Source organism: Paralichthys olivaceus, chromosome 1, assembly GCF_024713975.1.
Source record: "Paralichthys olivaceus isolate ysfri-2021 chromosome 1, ASM2471397v2, whole genome shotgun sequence".
Taxonomy (NCBI): domain Eukaryota; kingdom Metazoa; phylum Chordata; class Actinopteri; order Pleuronectiformes; family Paralichthyidae; genus Paralichthys; species Paralichthys olivaceus.
Genome location: NC_091093.1, coordinates 29,002,755 through 29,025,364, shown reverse-complemented (window position 1 = coordinate 29,025,364; position 22,610 = coordinate 29,002,755). Strand labels below are relative to the sequence as shown.

Below are 22,610 nucleotides of genomic sequence, written 5' to 3'. Positions count from 1 at the left end.
AAATTTTGACGGAGAGGCTGTTGTGTGAGGATGAAACTGTCTGGAGAAATCTCAGCGTGGGCGTGTTGATGATGTTTCCACCAAATATGAAAATAAGAATATAAATATCTCAGGGTGAAAAACGTGCTGCCACACACAGAGAAGATGCAAAACCAAGATGTGAAAGAGATTCAAGAGCTTCGGTGGACGTCAGCGTCGATGAAACAAAACACGTGACTTATGCAGTGGAATTTACGGCTCCAGACGTTTTTCCCGACTTTTGCCTGAACAGGCCTCGAGTGAAACGGCATTAAAAGCATCGTCTGCAAACTTCTGAGTTGAGTGTGTTTCACAGCAGAAGAGAGACAAGCATGATGCTGACACCTTCGCAGGAAACAAGACCAAGGTCACAGAAATCAACATCAACTCACAATGTGCGGGTGAAACACAAACAGCAGATACTTACCTCGTTGAAGTGTAGCCATGAGCTCCGGATCAATATTCTGCAAACAGAGAACAGAGGAGCGACTTCAACTTCAGTGAAAGGAGAAAAATACAAGGAATCCATCCCATTAACTGTGACACCCCATGCAAACAGCTCCTCTGTTCTCTGCGTGTTGCACTCACACACATTCAAGATAAATAACATTTTTCATTCAACGTGAACTTTACAAATAAAAAAAAAATAAAAAAAGGAAGCTGCAGAGCGATCGGTCTAAACAAACCTTACACACATTATTAATGTGGCAGCTCGACGCTGTCCTGAGGTGACACTATCACACTGTTGACAAGCAGGCTTATGAAATGCTACAGAGATTCTGCACTGCAGCAGAAACTCCACTCAGCAAAAGGCTGGACCACACACACAGACACACAACACACAACACACACACTCAGGTGTTTTCACTTGTTCTGTCTGATCAGACCTCAGGTTTTCTGGGCTGAGCCTAGTGAAGACTTATGAGATGTCACCAACTCTAATGACATTGATAAAATGTGTAAGTTATGAAATAAGCTCGGCCTTTTCACCACTGTGGGTTTTTATTTATTTATTTATTTTTTTTTTTACACAGATATTTCCTGGCAGCACGTCAAAGATTCGTCAAATGTCCGAGGAGACGGTTTTAGTAAATATTGGGCGAGGCTGACATTTGTGAATGTCGGTGATGTGGTGCAGTGATGCTAAATGTTAAGTCAGAGTGAACTTGATAATTACCTCTCCTGTATCGAAGGAGACATTTTAGTGCTTACAAGTAACACAACATATTAAGTACTCAAGTGACATATAAGTACACGGTCAAACAGGCACAGGTGAGATAGGATATGAACTGTTTGTATAATTGTTGCACAAACCAGAAATAGATAAATGCTGCTACACAACAACACTCCACCTCAAACCCAAACGAACGACAGCAAACTTTTTAAAACCACCACATCTGTCGTTGATAGCCATAAACACCAAAATCAAAACACCAAACAAGATGAAAATCCAAGGCTCAGGTGCAGACAACCGTCTCACTGAAGACTGATTTGAGAATCAGGACGGAGGAACGAGGACAAAGAGCAGGAACGTAAAGCTGCAACACGTGAAAACAGCAGAATATGACTCTTCTCTCCCCAGCGGCTGTAACGGAATTAAAAGGAGACGCCAGTCAAACTCAGTCTGTTCACACCCACGCAGTCCTGAGGGTAATTACACAAAATTAATGACAAAAAAATCTTTAATTCTTTGAAATACACAGCCTCACTTCACTTGGATAAATATTAATCATATTCATAAAGTGAGTATATTGGTGCAGCCGGCGTCGAGGCCTGATTAATCTCCTGTGGGGACCCTGGGGCAGAAATCTGTAGCAGGGTCTCTGTTGACCTTCAATGTAAATTGTGCTTTTATTATTTCCTCAGGCGACGAGGAGCCATCGTCCACGACATTATTAACTCATCAATCGATTTGTGGTTTAAGAGAAAATTATTCTGCATCGACTTCGGTCATTGATCCATTAAAGACTAAAGATTCACCGGTGCCAGATTCTCGACTCCGAACCTGGTTCAACAATAAAAAGGCTGATTGAATATTTTACCTTGGGAATTAGAAATTGAACAATCAAGGGTGTTGTTGTCTTTGTTATGATATTTTGCAGTGGTATCAAAGTAAAAAAACTTTTACACACAAATATTTGTTAGACGTGACCCTAAAGTCCTCCCTTGACGGAGTAGTACTATCCAGCCAAAGTATTTTCATACTACATTCAAAATAAGACTTTTTATTTTTTTACCTTTAATATAAATATAGTGTCTTCTTCTAATATTATTAAGAATTCTTCAAATGTTGATTAAAGGATCTGAAAAAATTATTTTTCTAGTCTTAACCACTCAATGCACTTTACACAACGAGTAACATTCACCCATTCATGCAGCGCTTGTAACAGCAGCACGTTTTCTATCACACACCATTAATGCCCGGTCAGCGCAGCGGTCAGGGGCAGATTTGAGGCTCTGGACACTCTCGCAAGTGGACTGGAGGAGTCCGGCACCGAAACACCGACCTTCTGGTTAGTGGACGACCTTCTTCTCATACCTCCGACAAGGCCCGGCGGTTTAAATTCAATCCAGCTGCATGAAGCTGGACATGCTTATAGATATCAGTCCCCTAAAAAGGTTGTTTTTTAATAAATTAAAATTCATGAATCACTGGGGAGATGAGTGAATACGCCATAAAATGCTCCATCTCACAAAGTAAAGAGAAAAATCCACAACAAAATGTCGGGACGTCTCTCTGAACCCACGTGCCCGTTAACTAAGTTTAGTGGAGATCCGTTCTGTGTAGTTTTGCATTTTGAAAAACCGACAAACAGAAGGACGTGGTGAAAACAACCCTGAGGGGGTAACAGCAGCGGCGTAATGTTGTTAGTAGTAGAAACATTTGAAGTAATAATAGTACTCGAGGTGGCAGACTCATTCATTTAGTCAGCCTGCAGGGATCTTAAAAGGTCTGAACACAGAGGAGTAAAATGGAGGGAACGCCGGAGGGGAAACCAACCAATCGAAAGTGCTGACACAGGATAGATCAATACGAGTGATAGAAATGACAGGCGAGCCTCTCCATAAAGCATCGTGATGAGTCGCCCCTGAGGAGCACATAAAGCCGTATCTCAGCCGTATTGATATAAGCCTGTTATATAAACGATCCAAAACCAGATTATTGAAAAGCTGTGTGCACTGATGTAAAAGGTTTAATGCATTAGAGTCGTTACACTTCAACCATTTATAAATCCTGTGCTCTTTGTATTGAAACCGCTGCAGAGCGAAACCAAAATATGGAGGAAAGAGTGACTCAGACAGATTCGCTCTCACGCGAGCAGCTGAAGACACGTCAGTCACACGGATCTATCTGCGAACTGTCTGTGACACCGACAGTGAAACGCCGCAGACGTCTGCCTCTGATGGGATCTGATGGGATCTGATGGGTTCAAACACAGATCGCAATAAAGGTCGCGAGGCAGAAGGTTTCAAACAGACGTTGATGTGTTGTCCTCAGATGATCCTAAACTGCTCCTCGGGGCAGATGGTTTTCTGAGAGACAGAGGACGTCAGTCACGGTTTTTATTATTTTTGACTGATTCCGCAAACAAACTTCTGTTTTGTTCAGAGCGCGTCAGAGTGTGAAAGGTTGATTTAACATTTAAAACAGGTGTAGAGGGAAGAAGAGGCCGTGAGGGAGGTTGTAGAGCTGAGAGCTGTGACCTTTGCACAAAAGCCAACATGGGCTCTGGTTGTTATTCAGTGGATTTAAAGAGGAGAAGCTGGAAGCTCTGCACACGTTTTGATTTGTTAAACATTCCAAAAAAAAACCAAAAACGTACGTTTGATTGTCAGACACGAACGTTCAAACTTTTTCAGAAGAAAAATTGAAAGTTAAACTTGACAAATGAGCGACTAAACTAATCAGGATCCAGAAATTATGTTTATTCAGAGTAAAATTTGAATCTTGATGTTGTTCGTCTCAGATCTGGGACTCGAGTCATTATCGCACCTGAAGAAGTCGTTGGATCTGGTTAGTTCTGGTTCTGGTTCTGATCTTCCTCTACTTGATATGATTGGTTTATTTACAGGAGTCTGACATCACCTGGATGTGGAAGTTTTTTCTGAGTGAATTAAGAAAACGATGGAACCAGTTCTTTCTATTAATGTCGTTGCTTCTTTAATATCATTATGGTTTTACTACCAGCATCACCGACTTCAAGCGAAGTTCTCCGAAGTAGTAGAAGAATCTTCTTCTTCTTCTTCTTCTATTATTTGATGCCGTCCCAACTTGATCCAAATAGAGATTTAACTGAAAACCTGAAGGTCTGGACCAGAAAGTATATTTTCTAACTAATCATGAATTCAAACACTGTATTAATCTGTCTGGGGAAACAAAATGAATATTGTCATGATTGCATATCCTCTGTTTTTTTTGTTGTTTTTTTTTAATTAAACTAATTTTGGCAAAATAATATTTTAAATTGCTGGAAAAGAGACGACTTGTGGAATCACTGTTGATTTCACTCGTCTCTCAAAGGAAAAGCGTGCGTTTTAAAATGCAGTGAATTTCTTCAACTCTCGTTTATCTTTACGTTTCATCCTTTTTTTTTCCTCTGTGAGCGTATTTTTAACATTTTCACCAGTTTCACAACATGTCATGGATCAAATATAACAAATGAGAGGCTGATCGAGGCGACGTTTATCTATGATTCTCCGCAGATTGGTGCAGACGCAAATCAAAATGAGGATGTAGCAGGTTTTAATTTAGTTTCAGTGGAGAGCAGGATTCTTTCGGCCACATGCTGCCCACACTGGTTTCATCCTGCAGCTCGTCCTGCCAGGATCATTTGAGCCCTCACCTCTACAGGATGTTCGTTATAGGTCAGTGCAGCGTGAGGCCCCTCCTCTGCGGGCGAACAGGGCGCCTGTCGCGGGGAACGCTGCAGAGGAGATTTCCTACCTGCTTGTGGTTTTTGTGCGACGTGTCAAGGTGAGGTAATGCCGCCGTAAAACCAAAGTCACAAAGAGCTACGGTCAGGGCGGATCTCGGGAAGACCTCATCCACTAACCCCAAGGGGACTGGAGCAGTTAAACATGAGTCATGGCCATTACTGCATCTACAGCAGCAGATGTCGGGGCCATGATGCGGTTTTCTTAAAGATTGAGAGCTATTAAAAATAAGAAACACTTTATTAAACCATTTTAAACTCATAGAAATAATATGAAGGATTTATACATAGTCCAGAGTCACTAGAAAACTCCATAATGTTGTGTACATGTAAAACTGGTAACTCAAAGTGTAATTATTGATGAGAAACTTATTTTTTAAATCAAATAATCTCTGTTTAATGAGCGATCGTCAAGAAATCAAATAAACCCGAGATACATGAGTTCACTGCCGTACCGTGTTAAAACTTTAATAACATTTACATTTGTCATGTTTAAATGTGCTGATTCACTGTCGATGTGACGATTCAGAGCACAAATGTATCGATCGTGATATTATTAAATCTTATCTTAGCATTAGAATATGTCAAACCCAGGGTTATTCATTTAGTGAAACTTTTATTAGCAATGACAGAGAACTGATCAGTATGGAGATATTTTTGCAGCTATTCAAACGCATCATTTTGTTATTGTAAACTCATAAAGTGCATATAAAGAAGTCATGAATGTTGAATAAATTAATCTCAAGTGATGTTCCTGGATATCTGAGGAAGAACCTTTCCCTCCCCAGCAACGTCTCCCTGCTGCTGCATCACCTCCTCTCGTGGGTTTGAAACTAAAATCCTTTTTTTTTTCCCCGAGCGAGAAGATTTTCTCACGGTAAATTCTGTTGACGTGCATCATTTCTCCCGAGAGCCACGTGTCTGCTGCCACTCTCACTCTCACATCACTGTCTCCTCCTCTCGGCCCCCGTTCCGCTGTTGTTCGACTCAACGTGGCGCATTGTAAAATAATTTTGAGGAAACTTGGGGGAAAAAAACTAAAACTATCCACTTTGACTCCTTCAAATGCAGGTGAAGTGCAGCCGCTCGTGAGGGGAAGCGAAGCGCAGGCATCACGTTTCTAAAGCTGCAGACGTACGAACTCACGAGAAGCCGCTGAAATCCCATTTCAAGTGTGATAACACTTTTTTTACACATCATTACTGTTCCGGCATCAGCCGTCAAAACATTTTAGCTTGTCGAGATATCAAAACGCAGCACCCCCCCCCCCGTCTGAATAAATTTAAAGCCTGAGAAATTTTAATTTCTTGTAGACTGGAGAAATGCAATTAGATAAACACCCTTGGTTAATTACATTACTAAAATACACCCACATCAGGGCAATGTTAATATGAGAGACAAATAGAGATGATGAATGAACAGGAAAGGCATTTGCTGTGCAGTCCTGAATTGTACGTATGTGACAAGGGAGTGAATTGCAAAGATGGTAATTATAAAGTAATTTAAATTGCAATCAGGCAAAGTTACCAGTATAATGAAGGAGGCGAGGCTCTGCAGGTGCAAACCAACTGGAAACTGTCAACGCTGCTTTCAAACATGTGAAAACACGTATGACATGAATAAACATGATGTAGCACAGAGAGATTCAATCACAGCCCATAAATTACAGTGGGATTATTGCGTTTAAATCACAGATCACTTTCAAAATAACACGCAGAGGCAAGTTTAAAATCTAAAATACATAAAGAGCAAAGCCTACGATAGAGACTCATGCTGAATAAATGTGCATCTGCATTTTTAGAGATTATTTACCTTCTTTTTGATTTTTATATATAAAAAAACTAGAAACCAGACTCACTCTGCCTCGACCGGTTTGGGGGGAGCAGAGAAAAATGGGGGAGAGAGGAGAGGTGGGTGGAAAAGAGGGATGAGTTAAAACGAGTGTCAGTGTTTTCTTTCAGGGCGAGCAGCTCCCGTCACTGAAGACGTTTTTACCTTGTTGAAATTGTAAATACACAAAACACTTACTGGAGGAAAAGAAGCGCCGCAAACACATACGACTCCTTTCACTGAAAACAAGTTGTTATTTATCCAAAGCCAGGACGATGATATTCAACAGCCTGGGAGTTTGAATTCTACTGGCAAAAACTTGACTTGATCATTTGGTTTGGATGAAAATAAAAATAAAAAAACGGCCGCGATGAAAGGAATATTTCTAAATCCATTTTAGCGTATGTAAATGAGTTTTGGGCAAATTTGAGCTGCTGATTCCCTCCTGTTTGAGTCCAAAAGCCACACAATGCAGTTCTCTTTCAATACTTTTTAATTATGTTGGAAATGGGGAAATCCATCAGAGTGAGTGAGAGGCTGACGAGCAAATGCAAACTACAAAGGGCTTCAGTTCACAGTTTCCCATTAGTGCAGAACTTCTGGAGTTCAGTGTGAGAATAAGATACGACGCCACGCTGTGCAGGTCGGGATGCGTTTGACTTCACTGTGGCGTCCGCTGTGAACGCCAAGGTCGCGTCCGCAGTTATGTTTCTACAGATCCGGGATTTAACCTGAGGTGACGCGAAGCTGATTCTGAGCTTTTTTAAAAAAAAAAAAAATCTGAATTCTCATATTTGACGGTTTGGGAACGATGAATAGATGAATAAACCTTTTTCTGGCTCAGGATTGTATCGGGTCATTTTAAAGAAGAGGCTGGGTGTGAGTGGTTTGTAGTACTTAGTAAATAGCAGGGTTTAATACACATGCTCTTGCACAAGTATTTACTGGAACCAAAATGGTGCGTGCGTGGGAGTAACTCAAATTAAAGTGCCCACATGTTTCGAAAGGATTGAAAGAATATGGCTTATTTGTGTTTTTCTTTTTTTTTTGCACAATAATAAAAATATGGAATATCTGCAGCCTTAGCCTTTAAACCCTGCCTGCGGGCTGCCTCCTCTCCTTTCTCTGCAAAATAAATAATTCAGCCAAGAAGGCATTTTTTTTGTCATTATGGTGGAATCCACCATCTGTCAGTCACAACCCCGTCAAGACAGATGAAGAGCGAGAGAAACTGCTGGAGCTTTGGAAACAAACAGAACTGACATTGAAAGAAAAATCGCTGCCTCCTTAGTAACTTTACTTTCATTTGAGACTAATAAATCAGAGGAAGCATATTATGGCGTTGCTTTCAGAAGAGAAGCCATGAATTGTTTTTTTTTTTTTCATCATATATTAAGTTCAGTAAACCCCAAGTCGTCTCCAGAGTCAACTCCTCGACTCCTTCTTAATTAAACACTTTCTTTTTTTACATTATGATCACACATCAGTTTGGCGACTGCACCTCGGTGAAGGAACAGCAACAGACAGAAGGTGACAAACCACGAGAAGAACTAGAATGACACCCAGAATAGTCCAACAGTCAGATTCTACAAAACGATGAAGAGAATTAAAAAAATCTTCTCGTGGAAACGTTTTGATTTGTGCGTTATTCCCTCGGAAATCTGTGAAAACCTACGTGTAAATGTGAAACTTGTGATTTAACAAATAAAATTCCCGGATCCCTCTGCTAAAGTTAACGGATTCTTCCCTGGCCCACGTCCGATCCTTCCTCCGACTTCTGCGGAAATCTGTTGCAGTAGTTTTTAGTTATTCCCGCAGACAAAAGAAAATACTGAATCTCATGTGACGTAAGTGAACGAAGGCACCGGCTGCAAGAAGCTTCTCTCTGGAGCATTTCAGGTTTTAATAAATGAGAGAAACAAGTGGGAGCCTCTTAGATAATGAGTCTTGACCTTGTGCAATCGCCCAACATCGTGTCTACACTCCTTCAGCTTACTAGCACCTTGATTACGGCTCTTCAAGTATCAGCCTTCTAACCTCCATTCTGCCAGCTCCCTGCTCTCCCTCTGTTCCTGCCATTGATTGTCTGCTGGTTTGCCAAGTGTTAATCAGGAACTGATTAGAAGCAGTGAACAGAAAGGAGCTGGGATTGTAATTGATGTGGCGCGGCCGAGCAACGAGAGCCTTCACTTAAAGGAGAACGCCATACATTTGAATAATTAACTATGTGTGTCATTGCGGTGCCCGTGGACAAAAAGGGCCTTGAATTGTGACTCGGCCGCTCCGTTCGTTATCCGAGGAGCACCGGCAGATTTCACATCCCACTTTACAAATCTTAAGGGTAAGTTCTCCGGTTTCTCGCTTTAGAGCGGTTGTCCAACTTTAAAAGCAGTGACCGATTCGTCCCGAGGGAGAAAGAATAACATATCTCGATTCTTCAGAAGAGTGCACCGCAACACGTCCGAAGATTTACGCTCGTGTCCTCAGCCGGGGGGGAAAGTAAGTCAGCCAAGAGAATAATACGTCTGCGGTCAAAACAAATGCCCTTGAAAAACCTTTGCTTTGGACCTCGTCGGGTCAGAGTCCAGGGAACGTGACGTGAGCTCCCTGAGAGGAAGGATGAACTGAAAGCACCGTCAGGGAGCCGGCCCTCGACAGGAAGTGCCGAATGGTTGAGGGCCGCTGCAGAGACGAGTGGATGCTACATATCAGAGATGACTGAACTCTTAAACTTTGATGATTTAAAGTTCGCCCAAAAAAATGTAAACGAACAAACAAACTCATTAAAAAGTAGCATAAGAACAAACCGGCCTTTGTGAACTAACTATATTGATTTTCAAGTTTGCCGTCGTCAAAAAAACTCTCACACGTTGCGCCGCTGCACCGACGTCATGACGTACAGCTTCTCTGAACTCGGGCCGCGTCCCGGCGTCTCTTCCTTCCACATTTCAAGACAACGACTTGACCTACGAAGCAGTGATGTTGCAATTCTGCTTCTTCTGGAATCAGTAGATGTCACTGCAGAAGATGCGGATCATGTTTTATGCAGTTTGACTTCCCATAGCTGAGCTGATGTTTTCCCTGGAAACCCACAGGGACTGTGACTCCACACATTCCCCCTCTTCCTCTGAGTGCTTTCATCTGCATCACTGATTCCTCCTCCTGCCGTTCTCACGCAGGTAATGGATCCCTCTGTTTGGTGAGATCGGCTAATTGAAGTATTTTTCCTCTCGTTACATCTTCTCCTTTAAAATCCCTTTCTTTCAGACACAACGTCCTTTTCTCTGTCACAGATGGACGACTCAGATTTTTCCCCGGCTGCTGTGCCGTCAGTATTATCTGGAGTCCAGTACTCGGTCGTATAACTTAATCTGCCCCTCAGTGAATTTGATTTTACATATTCTGCCCTTCATCGCCTTATGGCTCATCCTCTCCCCTCCCCCCTTGTAGGTTTTTCCCCTACACCCACTCTCCTCCTCACCTCCATCTCTCTTTTTCACATCTCTTCTTTCTCCCCCCCCCCCCCCACACTCGTATCCCCGCCATATAAATAATTGATGGCCCATCTTCGACTCGCCTGTTGTAGTTAAAGGGCGACTGAAGTCCTGAGGACAACATCAATACTGAGCTGAAAGTACAGCTGTGTCGTACGCGCAGGCTGCTCACTTTCCACAGGAGTCAGGCATCAGTAATGACCCACTTAGGTTTAAAATAAAAAGTATTCTTCCTTTTCTTTTCTCTCTTTTTATCTGCACATCTTCAGAGGACCCGGGGCTTTACCCCGTCCACCCAGACGGGACACGGGGGCCTCTCCTCGCTGGATTCTTACATCAGTTCGGAGCTGGCTTGCACGTTGCCTTCGACTTGTGGTGCCGTGCAGCGGCGTGCGGCGCCAGTCTGTTCATGAAGCAACTCAGCACATCTTTATTATCGCAAGAAATTACATTCTGGGTGATTTGTCTTTTCATGTAAATGTTGCCGCGGCCAACAGAGTTATGGGGAACTGTCTCTTTCTGGTGCCGCGTTCTTGCCACCTCATATTTTAGAGATTAATTCATGTGCTATTAAACTGTTTCCACCGTTGTGTTGTGGTGGAAACATAATCACCGGCTTGATTATATTCAGAGGCATCATTTTTTTTATTTTTTTTTTTATGAATGATCGAACGCGAGCTGCATTCATTTATGGCAGCGGAGGGTGCCAGGTGGTGGTCGGGTAGAAAACACGAGTTACGACGGCCACACCAGAGACAGAGGAATAAAAAAAAATAACTGCATCGATACCGGCTCGAAGACGAACGAGCAGAAGAGGAAGATGCGACGTCAGTGCGTCGCCATTTTATTTAAGTGTAACATGTTTGTTTCTTTGAGCGACGGCTACAGACCAAATATCAACGAGGCCTCAGAGGTTCATAATCGTTTGTTTGGCCCCGATTGAAAACCAGGCTGAAAACATCTGGGAACTATTGTCAAGTACACCGTCCTCCCCCGTTCTTTCATGAGAAGACTGTAACTCTTGTTGGATGGGGGGGGGGGGGGAGTCACTGCAGGGATATGAGTTGATATACAGTCACCACCCCCCCCACAAACTGTGCCTGGCACTTTTATTGAGCAGATTTCCACCGTGTTGTCGCTCCGAGTAAAAATGTGAAACTGCCAAAGTGGTTCTACGGCTTTAAACGTCTTTTTCTTTATTTTTTTTAAAACACACATTTATAAGAACGAGGAGACAAAGCAGATGAAACGAGGCGGAGATAGACTCAGCATCGTGTCGGCGTGCGTTTGTCTTCTTAGCCTTTTTCTTGATTTCTTCAATCTTTACTTTTTCGTTTTGTGTATCGTCGGTGCAGCTGATTTGTTTGTCGTCTGCATTATGAGCCTCTTTCTTTCACTGTACACGACTCAGCGATATCTCCACGTGTTGAATGTGATAACAGTGAACGGGATACGAGCTGAACACATATTTTATTCTGCTGCAGGGCTTATGGCAGTTTTTTTTACCCTGCAGACATTCGGATGGCAAAACCGCCTCACCCAAATATTTAAGCCTGCAGGCACGTTATTGACATTTAATACATTTTTAAACAGAATCTCAACTATACACACATGTGGACTCCACAGTTTGATTTGATTGAATCATCTGTCTGGGCCATTTTCTCCAGGAGAACTCCTCCATCACGGATTGTGCGAGAAAAGTGCCTCTGTTTAAAATAGCAATCGGTCAAATCATAGATAATCAGCTCTGGTGAAACATTTCATTTACAGTACGACTTTATATCAGTGTCATGTATAATTACCGAGGCAACTCTTATTTAAACGAATGATCATCTGCAGTGAATTGTCCATTATTTATAAAGTCAGAGGTTTATCTGGATAATAATAAACTCTATTTGTATTGCATCTCACAAGAACTGCAGCTCAAAGTGTTTTACATACAGATAAAGATGAAAATATAAACAAATAAATGTTTAAATGTCATTCAAAATAAGAAGAGAACTGATTTTAAGAAACATAAATGTTTCGAGTTCTCTTTGGGGTACATTCACTGAACTAGCGTCTCTCCTCTGGATCGTAATTTATAAAAGCTGCATCTCCAATTCTCTTTTCTTCTGAGAACCTCTAATAGACTCAGTGCAGATGACCTCGAGGTTCTAGAGGGGACGAAACTAGAGAATCAGCATGTAACTCGGTCCATTCAGAGCCTTGTATATAAAGAGGACATTAACGTAAATCCCGTGTGTCACAGGCAACCAGTGCAAATCCACCTCATTTGTGTTTTAACACTACATCCCCTTGTGTTGCAATATTCGTAGGACCCAAGGGTTGAGTTGGGAAGCTGGAGGGAGATAACATCTCGGGGCACTTTGACTTTAGAGAAGAAGAAACAATGGTTTGGTGAGACGAGCCAAGGTTTAGATATATTTGTCCGATAGAGCAGCTCCACAATATTCGTCGTTACACCGGAGACCCTGGTTTTGCGTCCGTGGGTTGGTTGAGGTAAGAAAATCAATAGGGTTGAGGTCAGTGAGGCATGAATGTAAATAAACATGTGACTGAAATCCCTCGGAACTTTTTCCTTTGCCTTGATTTTGATCACGAGAGCTGTGGACGCCTGAACATCACCATAAATTGTAATAAGTCAATATTTAAAAAAGCTGTAGTCACAACAAGGTGACATTGAACAACAGGATCAGATATTCTGGCCGAAAATATCAGGGAGCAGTTTTGGTAAATTTTTTATAAATCACATCTTTTGCTATTAAAGCAGTTTTACTCAAAAGATTAAAAAAAAGTTATAAATATAATCAGTTTCTTTCTAAGATCTGTTAAATCTGCTAAATGCACTTTCCTCTCATAAACGTTTGTTGTGTTGTAGAATCTTCTTCACCTTCGCTGCTGCATCTGTTTCCAGAATATCCACAACATTAAACATGTGAGGCGAAGACCAGCAGCAGTGTGTGTGTGTGTGTGTGTGTGTGTGTGTGAATGCACTCTGGTGTGTGAAGGGCATGTGCTAAGATCTGGGCGAAGCACGGAACTTGATTAATCATCCGTTTTACTGCCGAGTTAAAACCACATTTGTCCCGTGCAAATGTCAGATTACACTGCGCAAAAATGTGTGAGAAGGTTTTGTCAGGTTACAACTCGCCCTGTTCGTTCCTCTTACATATTTAATGTCATGTCAAAAAAAAAAAAAAAAAAAAAAATCCATGTTGAGTTCACGCAGTAACCCGTCTTTAATATTTATATTGTTTGGCCAAATGAAGGCAATATTCATTGATTGGTGCATGAAGTCAGAGACTTGTTTTGCTGCCGGCTGCAGCTCACGGGCTGCCGAGCTGCAGCGGAGGAGAAAGCAAGGTCAGTGCAGATCAATGCCGTCGATGTCTGAAGAGATTGACCATCTTAACGTGTGAATAAGGATGACTGCTTTCCCTGTGCATCCACGTGTGTGTGTGTGTGTGTGTGTGTGTGTGTGTGTGTGTGTGTGTGTGTGTGTGTGTGTGTGTGTGTGATCCACACAGAACTCGTGTCAGAGGACCTGAATCTGTTTACGCAGGGACATCGTGAGGACAAAAACACAAGTCCTCATTATGTGAATCATTACATTTTAAGGTGAAGACATGTTTGCCAGTTAAGCTCTGGGTAAACAAATATGAAGTGAGTCAGGATGAGAGTGAGTCAAGGTAGTGTCCTCCGATAGATACACACTTGTATGCAGTGTGTGTGTGTGTGTGTGTGTGTGTGTGTTTACTTCAAAACCATCGTTTTGGGGACATTTTGATGCTACGATGATATTTTGAAGCTGTGACAATTGTGGCGCCGAGGACTTTCTGTCATTGTGAGGCTGTGAAGACATTTTGAAGCTATGAGGACACTTTGACGTGAGGATATTTGGAAACTGTGAGGACTTCTTAATGCTGTGAAGACAATATGACGCAGTGAGGACACTTTGACGCTATGAGGGCACTTTGACGTTGTGAAGATATTTGGAAACTGTGAGGACTTCTTAATGTTGTGAAGACAGTATGATGCAGTGAGGACATTTTTACCATTTTGAGGTCATTGTGAGGACATTTTGACACTGTGGGGACATTTTGGCCGGTCCTCACAACCTAAGGGTTGGGGCTAGACATTTAGTTGTGATGGTTAAGGTAAGGGGCGACGGAGTTATTAAGTCAACGAGAGTCTTCACAACTGTAGAAAGACGAGAAATAGCGTTTCGAGTCCATTTGCTGCTCTGTGATGACGTCGTTATCGTTGTGTGTTAGATTCATTAACTGCAGAGGCCGCAGCGTGTTTGTCTTCGTGACTGTCCCCACGCTCACCGAGAGCTTTCTTTGACTCAAAGCTTACTGCGAGAAAAGCTGATTTAGTTAAATGCTTTTATCTCGTTTGTTTAGGTTCACGCTGCTGAACCACAGCTTCCACACTAAACCCACACAGATCTGCATCTGGCCTGTTTACAGAATGTCCCCCTCCGTCCTGCAGCGTGTTGGCTCAGTCGAAGCTAATTCAGTCGCTCGGAGTTCAGCAGAACGTGTTGTTCCCACTGTTGACCTCTGTTTATTAGTCTTGATGTCTTAATGGGAGAACTCTTGAGGAGATGTGAGTCGAGCTCAAGCAGCAGCACGGACTGGAGTCCCTCCGTCAGGTATCAACTTCCACGGAACTATAAAAGCTTTGCGGTGTTGTGGCGCTCCCGTGGTTTTGATTTTTCATGAAAATCAAATGAATAAAGTAAAGTAGTAAATAAAAACATGCACAGCACGAGATCCTTCAATGTGCAATCAATATAATGAACAAACGGCAATAAAATATCCCCGTGCTGCCGGATTTCATTAAGTTATATTAGTTTCTGCACGTATACTGCAGTCTCTCTGATCATCTGTAATTTGGGTTATTATATTTGTCTGGACTGCTGAGACAAAGTTTCTGTTCCGCTCTAACCATGTTCAAAGGAGTCTGGCTTTCATGTTGTGTTTTATATTTGATGGCTTTTTGAAATTTACACTAGTTTTATTTATTAGTTTGTAATATATGTTTTATAATCTCTTATTATAATTTATCCTGTCTTGTTTTTACTTTGTAATCTTTTACAGTGTATACACGAGTCTGAACTTATTAATACTTTTTTAAACTTTGAACTGCAATTGATTTGTTAGTTCGGTGCTATGTAAATAGTTTGGTTGATTGATGGAGCAGTGGCTGTTTTCTTTTTAAGCAATAACACAAATTAAAGTTTTAAACTTGAATATGAGCCGATTATAAAACATCACATTGTATTTGCTGGTTCACTTCTTATTTCTGTCTACTTCAGTTCACATGAAAAGGGAAAAGCTGCTCGATCACACGCGTAAATGAAATTCATTATCCTGTTCTCTTGTTTTCCCAGATTGATCACTACGCCCAGAGGGATCTGAAGAAAGGCCTCCAGCTCTTCGGCACAGAAGGCAACGTGGGTTTGACCAACGCCTGGATGATCGTACAAACTGATGTGAGACGTGAGACACAGCGGGGGTGGAGTTTGGGCCGATCTGAAACGTAACTCGGAAGATATTTCAAAACACGAATTCTGGAAATTTCACACTAAGCTGAGGTGATACTTTAAAAAACCTCTCAGCCCATTCAATATTAACATCGGGGCCATTTGGCAAGTCAAGTCATGCAGGACGCCCTCGTCACGAGCAGATACACGACGTGTTGAGTGCATTATTCATTGTTTACTTCTGCGATTGGCAAGGTTTCACCATTTGTACCTCGGCGCTCACATCAAATTAAGAGGGAGAAGCCAACTGTTGAAGGGCCGTTTGATTTTACATTTCTCCAATTTGAATAAAACACTGGAATCCTTTTTTGTAGTTAATGGAATTGAGACTTTTATGAGCAGGAAACAACTGGCTATCTGAAAAAAAAACCCAAAAAAACGTATCCACCGACAGTAACAAGCACTCGAAGCGCTTTCAGTTTAAATACTGTGGTAAAATGCTGTCATAGAGATTAATGCACACATCACAGACTCTCTGAGGTAATCTTTGTTTCCAGCTCTCACTTTGATGTGCTGTTCCCTGACTATTATTTAAATATATATTCACTTTAATTCCAATGCAAAGAAAACACAATGTGAGAAACCGAGATTTGGAATTAAGGATTTCCAGGGGAGGGATGCTGCGGCTGGCGAACGCCTCCGGGAGACGTCAGATGATAGCGCAGAGACTTCAGGGCTCTGGAGCCTCCGCACCTCACCACTGTTACAGCTTGTAGTTTTGTTCCATTAGCAAATGTGCAGTGCATGCTGAATGCTTGGCCCTGGCCTGTGTGTGTGTGTGCATGTATGCAGTGTGTGTGTGTGTGTGTGTGTGTGCTCATGTCAGCATGAATAAAAAAGTCATGAGACGATGACGGGGGAATGTACTGCAAATAATATAAGCAAATGTATGCGTGTCAGGATGTGTGTATGATAATGTGCAGAGTTGTGTCTATTGTTCTGAATGACGGAGGATCCGGCTGAATGAGCCATCGATATAAAACGTGTGTGTGTGTGTGTGTGTGTGTGAGCGTGCACCTTCCACCTGGTCACATCCGTCCGCTGAGTGAATGTATGGGGCTCCATAAAGTCCCAGTCTGGCTGATATGATGCAGAGCATTAAAAAGCAGCTCTCATTCTGACACTGTTCTTCCTCCAGAGCCTCCTTCAAACATGCTGAGTCACTGAATAGATAATGTCCCCGGAGCAGAGTTCAGCTTGGATAATGTAAACGGTCACTTATGGACTGGAGGAGGATCTACAGACATGAGAGGAAGTCGTGAAAACATCCAAAAGGAGCCAAATGCTACCTCGAAAAAATCAGCGAGGGCCACGCGTCGCTCTGGTTGTTAACGTTTCGAGGTGGTGATCTCTGAATATTTATGACTACGCAGGGTTCAGCCAGTATATGTTTTTTTTTTAGATGCTTTCGTAATTTGAATTCTACTATAGTTCGTGATAAATTACTAATTTGATGCATTGTTTAAGTCGCCGGGGCGAGTTTTAAACAAACCAATTCCAGAGTCTGTGCACGGAGCGGCGTGGGGAGCTGCGACGGCAGCATTGTTCCTCTGTGGAATTAAAGTCCACTGAATGAACAAAAACCTCAGGGGCACTTTATCTTTTCATGAAGTACACTGATGAATTGAACTGTGTGGAGAGCCATGATCCCTTATAAAAAAAATCTATACCAATCACAGAGAGGGAAGATGTAGATAAAAAGAAGCAGGCGAGTTCGAAAATGATTTTAGGGCTGTGAGACAGACGAGATGAGAATTGTACAAAAGGGGCTGTAGCTCAATATCAGCAAGATGAAGTGTTTTCTACGTTCAGCACATGTGAATTATTCTGGCCAGCAAAACGTTTTCATGCAGCATGATTTAGTGATAATAAAAGGCCGCGCTCTCTTCGCCTCTTTTTCTTTGGTGCAGTTTCGTTGCTGCGGAGTAACCAACCACACAGACTGGTTCGAAGTTTACAACGCCACCCGTGTGCCAGACTCCTGCTGCCTGGAGTACAGCGACAACTGTGGCCTGGATAACCCGGGAACATGGTGGACGGCGGTAAGTTCGGAATCACACTGCTCCTCCAGCGAGAAAGAAAACATCCTTAAAAAACACCTTAAAATGAGAATCAACATTTTTCAGAGGTCAATGGGTTAGAACACGGGACGCATATACAATTATAGTTGTGTATCTTATTTTGTGCATATTTCTCCGACTCGAAATTACTTTAAGTTTATCACGTGTATTGGTGGATCTCAGGTATGGATAAAAAAAGGAATTTAATTATGAAAACAAACAAAATCATTCTCTCAGCGGCCAAATTATTTTATTCCCGTTATCTCATGCGGACCTTTGCTGCTTCGCCCTGGACCTCAACAAACAGCACGATCCACTGAGAGATTTTTAATTCATAATTACTGATATTGAATTAATCACCTCCGTCCAGTGGGAGTCGACTGCTGGTGTTACTAATGTTCTCCTAATGTTTAATCATTCTTATGTTTTTAATTTGCTGCTGTGTCACGGTACAGAGAGTCGCTCTTTTCCCTTTGAATCATTACGTGAGCTTAAGTTTCAACAAATCAAACAACGGAGGTCTACGAAGTGTTCCGTACGTCTCATTAGACGTTCCGACCCTGAACATGTGGAAAACAAACATGTCGTGTTTCTGTGCTGCAGCCGAACCAGATTAAAAATAAATAAAAGAGTTTAACGTCATTAGAGTCGAGTGGGGAAAACTGTTTTCTGTCTTTGGGTGTAAACATGTCAGGAGGATGTGCTGAGGGTTGCATCAGTCAGAAAGAGGACAAGCTGCGTCTCTTCTGAGTGTTTGTCATAATGAGGCTGTAACACTGGACAAAAGGATTATCCTGCACTCTTCAAACTATCGCTTCATTTACAGCTTACAATTAACCCACTTTGTCAACGGTGTCTTTTTTCTAACAATCGTTTGGTCCTGACTTTGAAAAGACGGAAATCTCAGTCATGGACAACCACAGATCCGTCTCCAAAATTCCATTTTGTCAAAGTCTCCTAGAGACAACTGTGGTTTGTGTCTCTCCGGCCTCAGAACTTCATCTTTGAAAATTCCAGTCTGGTTCCAGAGGCGTTGCTTCATCTGACAGAATCAGCCACCTCGACTAATGACTTCTTTTTGGCAGCCGATGCATTAATTGCATCTTTTCAATCAGCCTTTGACGCAGTAGACCACACCTTTCTTTTGCTGGAATGTGTGGCAGGTGTCTCCGAGTCAGTCTGTCGAATTTGCCTTCCACGGTGAGGTTTGTTGTGATTATCCAAAGGTTCTGTGTGTGTGTGTGTTGGAAATTCATTCTCATCCTCAGAGCAAGGTTTCCAGTGGGATCCCTCTGGGCTCCCCCTTAGGACCCATTCTCTTTATTTTTATTCATGGTGCCACACAGCCGCAAAATTAGAAGGACATTCAGTTCATCACCTCTTATTTAAAGTGCAATGCTGCTCCCAATGACTTAGTTTTAAGAAACATAAAGGGACTGAATTCAATAAGACGAGATAAAGTAATACTTGTATAGAAGTCCCACAACAGGGAAATGTGTTACAGCAGTAAAGGGGGTAGTAAAAATATCAAGCATCAGTAATAAAGTACTAAATATGTAAATGTATAAAAGTTAGGGAATATGAAATTGTGATTTGAAAGACAATGAACACAGGATTTCCGCAATTTAAAAATGATTAACATAACACATTACATTTTTTATTGTTTTTATTATTATTGTGTATTAAACATCATGTTTCAATCATGAATGAGTTCTTAATCACTTAATTCAATGGACTCTCATAAGTACTTAAAATCTACTCATCATTTTAAATCCTCATATTATAAGAATTTATGTTTTGAGGTTCTGGGATTTTGAAATGAGTCAACATGGAAATGTTGTTTACTAAATCTGCGTGTGAGTGTTTTTGACAGTGCACCAGGATGGAGCTATAATAATATTGCACCCTGGATCATTATTAAAGTCGTGCAGCTGTAAAAGAAACTCCACTTTGGCTTGTTGAATATTTAAATCCCCCTGTAACTCGTCAGACCTACACAACAGCTGGTGTTCGGCTCTGCAAACTGCTAACGCTCATTATCGAGACGTTATTTGGGGGCCCGATGAAAATAAAATGTGATGGCAGCAGCGTTAAAAATTAAATCCAAACCAAAGTTTTCAAGTTGTCATCGTCATCATTAAGGACAGAAAGGACAGTTTTTCGGCCACGAAACAGAATGAGTCTAAATATGCAGCAGAGCTAAAGCGTTTCTCTTATGAGTGAAGATGATGAACCATAAATTACAATGACTTCCGTTTAGCCTCTGATGACGTTTGAACAAAATGGTGAATGAGTATATTTTCCCAAATTATCAGATGTTCCAGATGTCACCTGCACAAAGATCAAAGCCTCAGATCAAAGGCCTCGTTAATCTTCTAACCACCCCGGTGAACGGATTTAATTTTGTTTTATTTCAAATGGTTGGCTCATATTTACTTGCATCATTTGTTTTAGAGACCTGAAATAGAATCAGCAGCAGCAGCTGGGAAACCACACGGTCCCTCTGGTAGCTTTTTTTTTTTTTTTTATTACCTCATCAGTAGATGCTTTTAAAAAATTTCATCTCCGACTTGTTTTTTTTTCTGTGAAACTAAAAAAAGTTCAGTCTAAAACTCCATTACAACTGCACAAAGTTAATCTGCTGATGAAAATAAAAAGCTCCTACATGGAAACTTAATGAACCCTGTGATAAGATTGGTCTATTACAATTTTGTTTTTACATATTTTGGTTTTTCGTAGTTTTTAACCTTTTTAAAACTTCAATGTGAGACCTATGTCAGTGTTTATACAGATATGAAGGAGTATCAGACTCTCGACTGAAGATAAGGTGAAGTAGCCGAGTAGATAACGTCCCTCAAAACACAGCGTCATAGCGCAAACTACAGAAACAGTGGGTGACTTTATCATAGTTATCTGTCCTGTTAAACATTTCTTTTACAAAAACTTGAACACAATGGAAGTTGTGTTAAAAAGACCTTTATTGTGACGAAGAGAAACGTTAATGTAAGATCTATAATGTGATACTTTAATGGATTTAAGGATTTAGAAGGGCCCAAGCTTTTGGTTATTGAATTATAGACATAAAGAAAAGCCTAGTATGAAGTATTGTGATTAAGAGGCTCTATTTTGTACATTTGGAGCTTTTTTGACAGGACATTTATTCTAAATCTCATTCCTCAGTTTAGTAAATAAAGTAAATCTTCAGTTATTTCCATTTGCAAAGGGCAAATCCTAAATATGATGCCATCAGTTTCACAGCTGTAGGCTGGGGAGCCGACAGCCGTTCATCTTGAAATACAATACGGTCGTCCTCACTGCACTAGTTTGCGAGGATTGTAAAGGCCAAACTGCAGCTACTTCACTTTCAGAAATGAAAGACAACCTTTAAAAATGTCTCCTCATTACTTTTCCTGCAACCTGCCTGCACAAAAACATTTTAAAAGGTTTTTCTGAATGATGCATATTTTCGTCTTTCAGCTTGTTAGTTGTCACGTAGATTTGAATTCCATCAAAACCCTTAATTTGAATTTTTACACAATAAATTGAACTGACTAGTTTTTTCACTCTCAGACCTTCAGATCAAGGATTCTGTTCCTGCAGCTCAAACTGAAGCATCTCTTCCAATAACGTCTGCATTTCCACATATGTTTTCTATACTTTTTTTTTTTAAATTAGATTCAGTTATTTTTCTACTAAACACGCTGCAACGATTTCTCCATTGAGCTCAAAGCGACAAGAAACATAAGTGAGGCTGCAGACAGGATGTTGTTGGAGTTCTCCAAGGCAGATACGAGTGCTACAAATAAATAGTATTACTTCTTTCTTTTAGTTTTGAATGAACAGTGGTGGAATGAAACCTGCTACTCGGCCTTTACTGTAGATTCTTGTGGTTCTTCACGTCGGCAGCAGGTTGTTCATGAACTCAAGGAACCCTGCAAATGTCTCCACGCTCTCATTCATAGCAACAGAAACTAACACAAAGGGACAGTTATAGGTTTGATGATGTGCACACGCACGCACACGCACACACACACACACACACGCTCGCTCGCTCGAACTCTCAAAGACCTTGTGTGATTCTACTCGTGTACTGTTTCTGTAAAAACGGCTCGTCTCTTGGGTACTTTGATTACTGTGTGGGCTGTGGATGGTTGAATGAGAACTTCATCAGTACAAAAATAACAGCATTGATATTACGAATGCTTAAAACTACATGAAATGCGTCTGCAGCAGAACGAGACACTGAGAGTCAACGGAGACAGTAAAGCTGCAGACGTGGACAGAGACATCACGACTGTTGCCTTTTGACCTCTAACCCTGGAAAACGATATTGTTGTGATTGTGATGTGTACGTGCGTCGCTAATAGAATATCCAATTCAACTTGATTTGTGTGGCACCAGATCCTAACATACATTATCTCAAGTTACTTTCCGTAGTAAGTCTGAGACGATACAATATTACAGAGAGTTCCCACAATGAGCAAACACGAGCAGAACGTCGTCAAGCTTTTTATGTTGCACTGTTTAATGTCGCAAAATTCGGTCAAATCTCCAATAGGATGCTATAATAGTCTGAAATATCCGTGTTCGTAATGTCAGAATACGTCACAGGGATAAATTTGATTATTGCTGATCCCTGGAATGACTTTATTCAGATTCAGAAAATGTGAAAATGCTGTTTACATGGCAGTGTCTCATTCAGACTCTTGTCTAAATGGTT

General features: G+C 41.4%; 1 protein-coding gene and 1 long non-coding RNA gene across 5 annotated transcripts in view; one reads left to right on the top strand and one right to left on the bottom strand.

The window, feature by feature from the left end:
* tspan4a (tetraspanin 4a) overlaps window positions 1-22,610 on the top strand; it is a 121,105-nt gene that overhangs the window by 91,150 nt on the left and 7,345 nt on the right. For all 4 annotated transcript variants that reach the window (XM_069529881.1, XM_069529886.1, XM_069529885.1 and 1 more), the window contains 2 exons: window positions 15,678-15,779; window positions 17,741-17,872. In XM_069529881.1, coding sequence (XP_069385982.1) covers window positions 15,678-15,779; window positions 17,741-17,872 — 234 coding nt within the window. The remainder of the gene's footprint in view (window positions 1-15,677; window positions 15,780-17,740; window positions 17,873-22,610) is intronic.
* LOC138411117 (uncharacterized) overlaps window positions 1-22,610 on the bottom strand; it is a 67,747-nt gene that overhangs the window by 41,251 nt on the left and 3,886 nt on the right. The window contains exon 2 of the long non-coding RNA XR_011243774.1: window positions 446-482. This is a non-coding gene — a long non-coding RNA (uncharacterized lncRNA). The remainder of the gene's footprint in view (window positions 1-445; window positions 483-22,610) is intronic.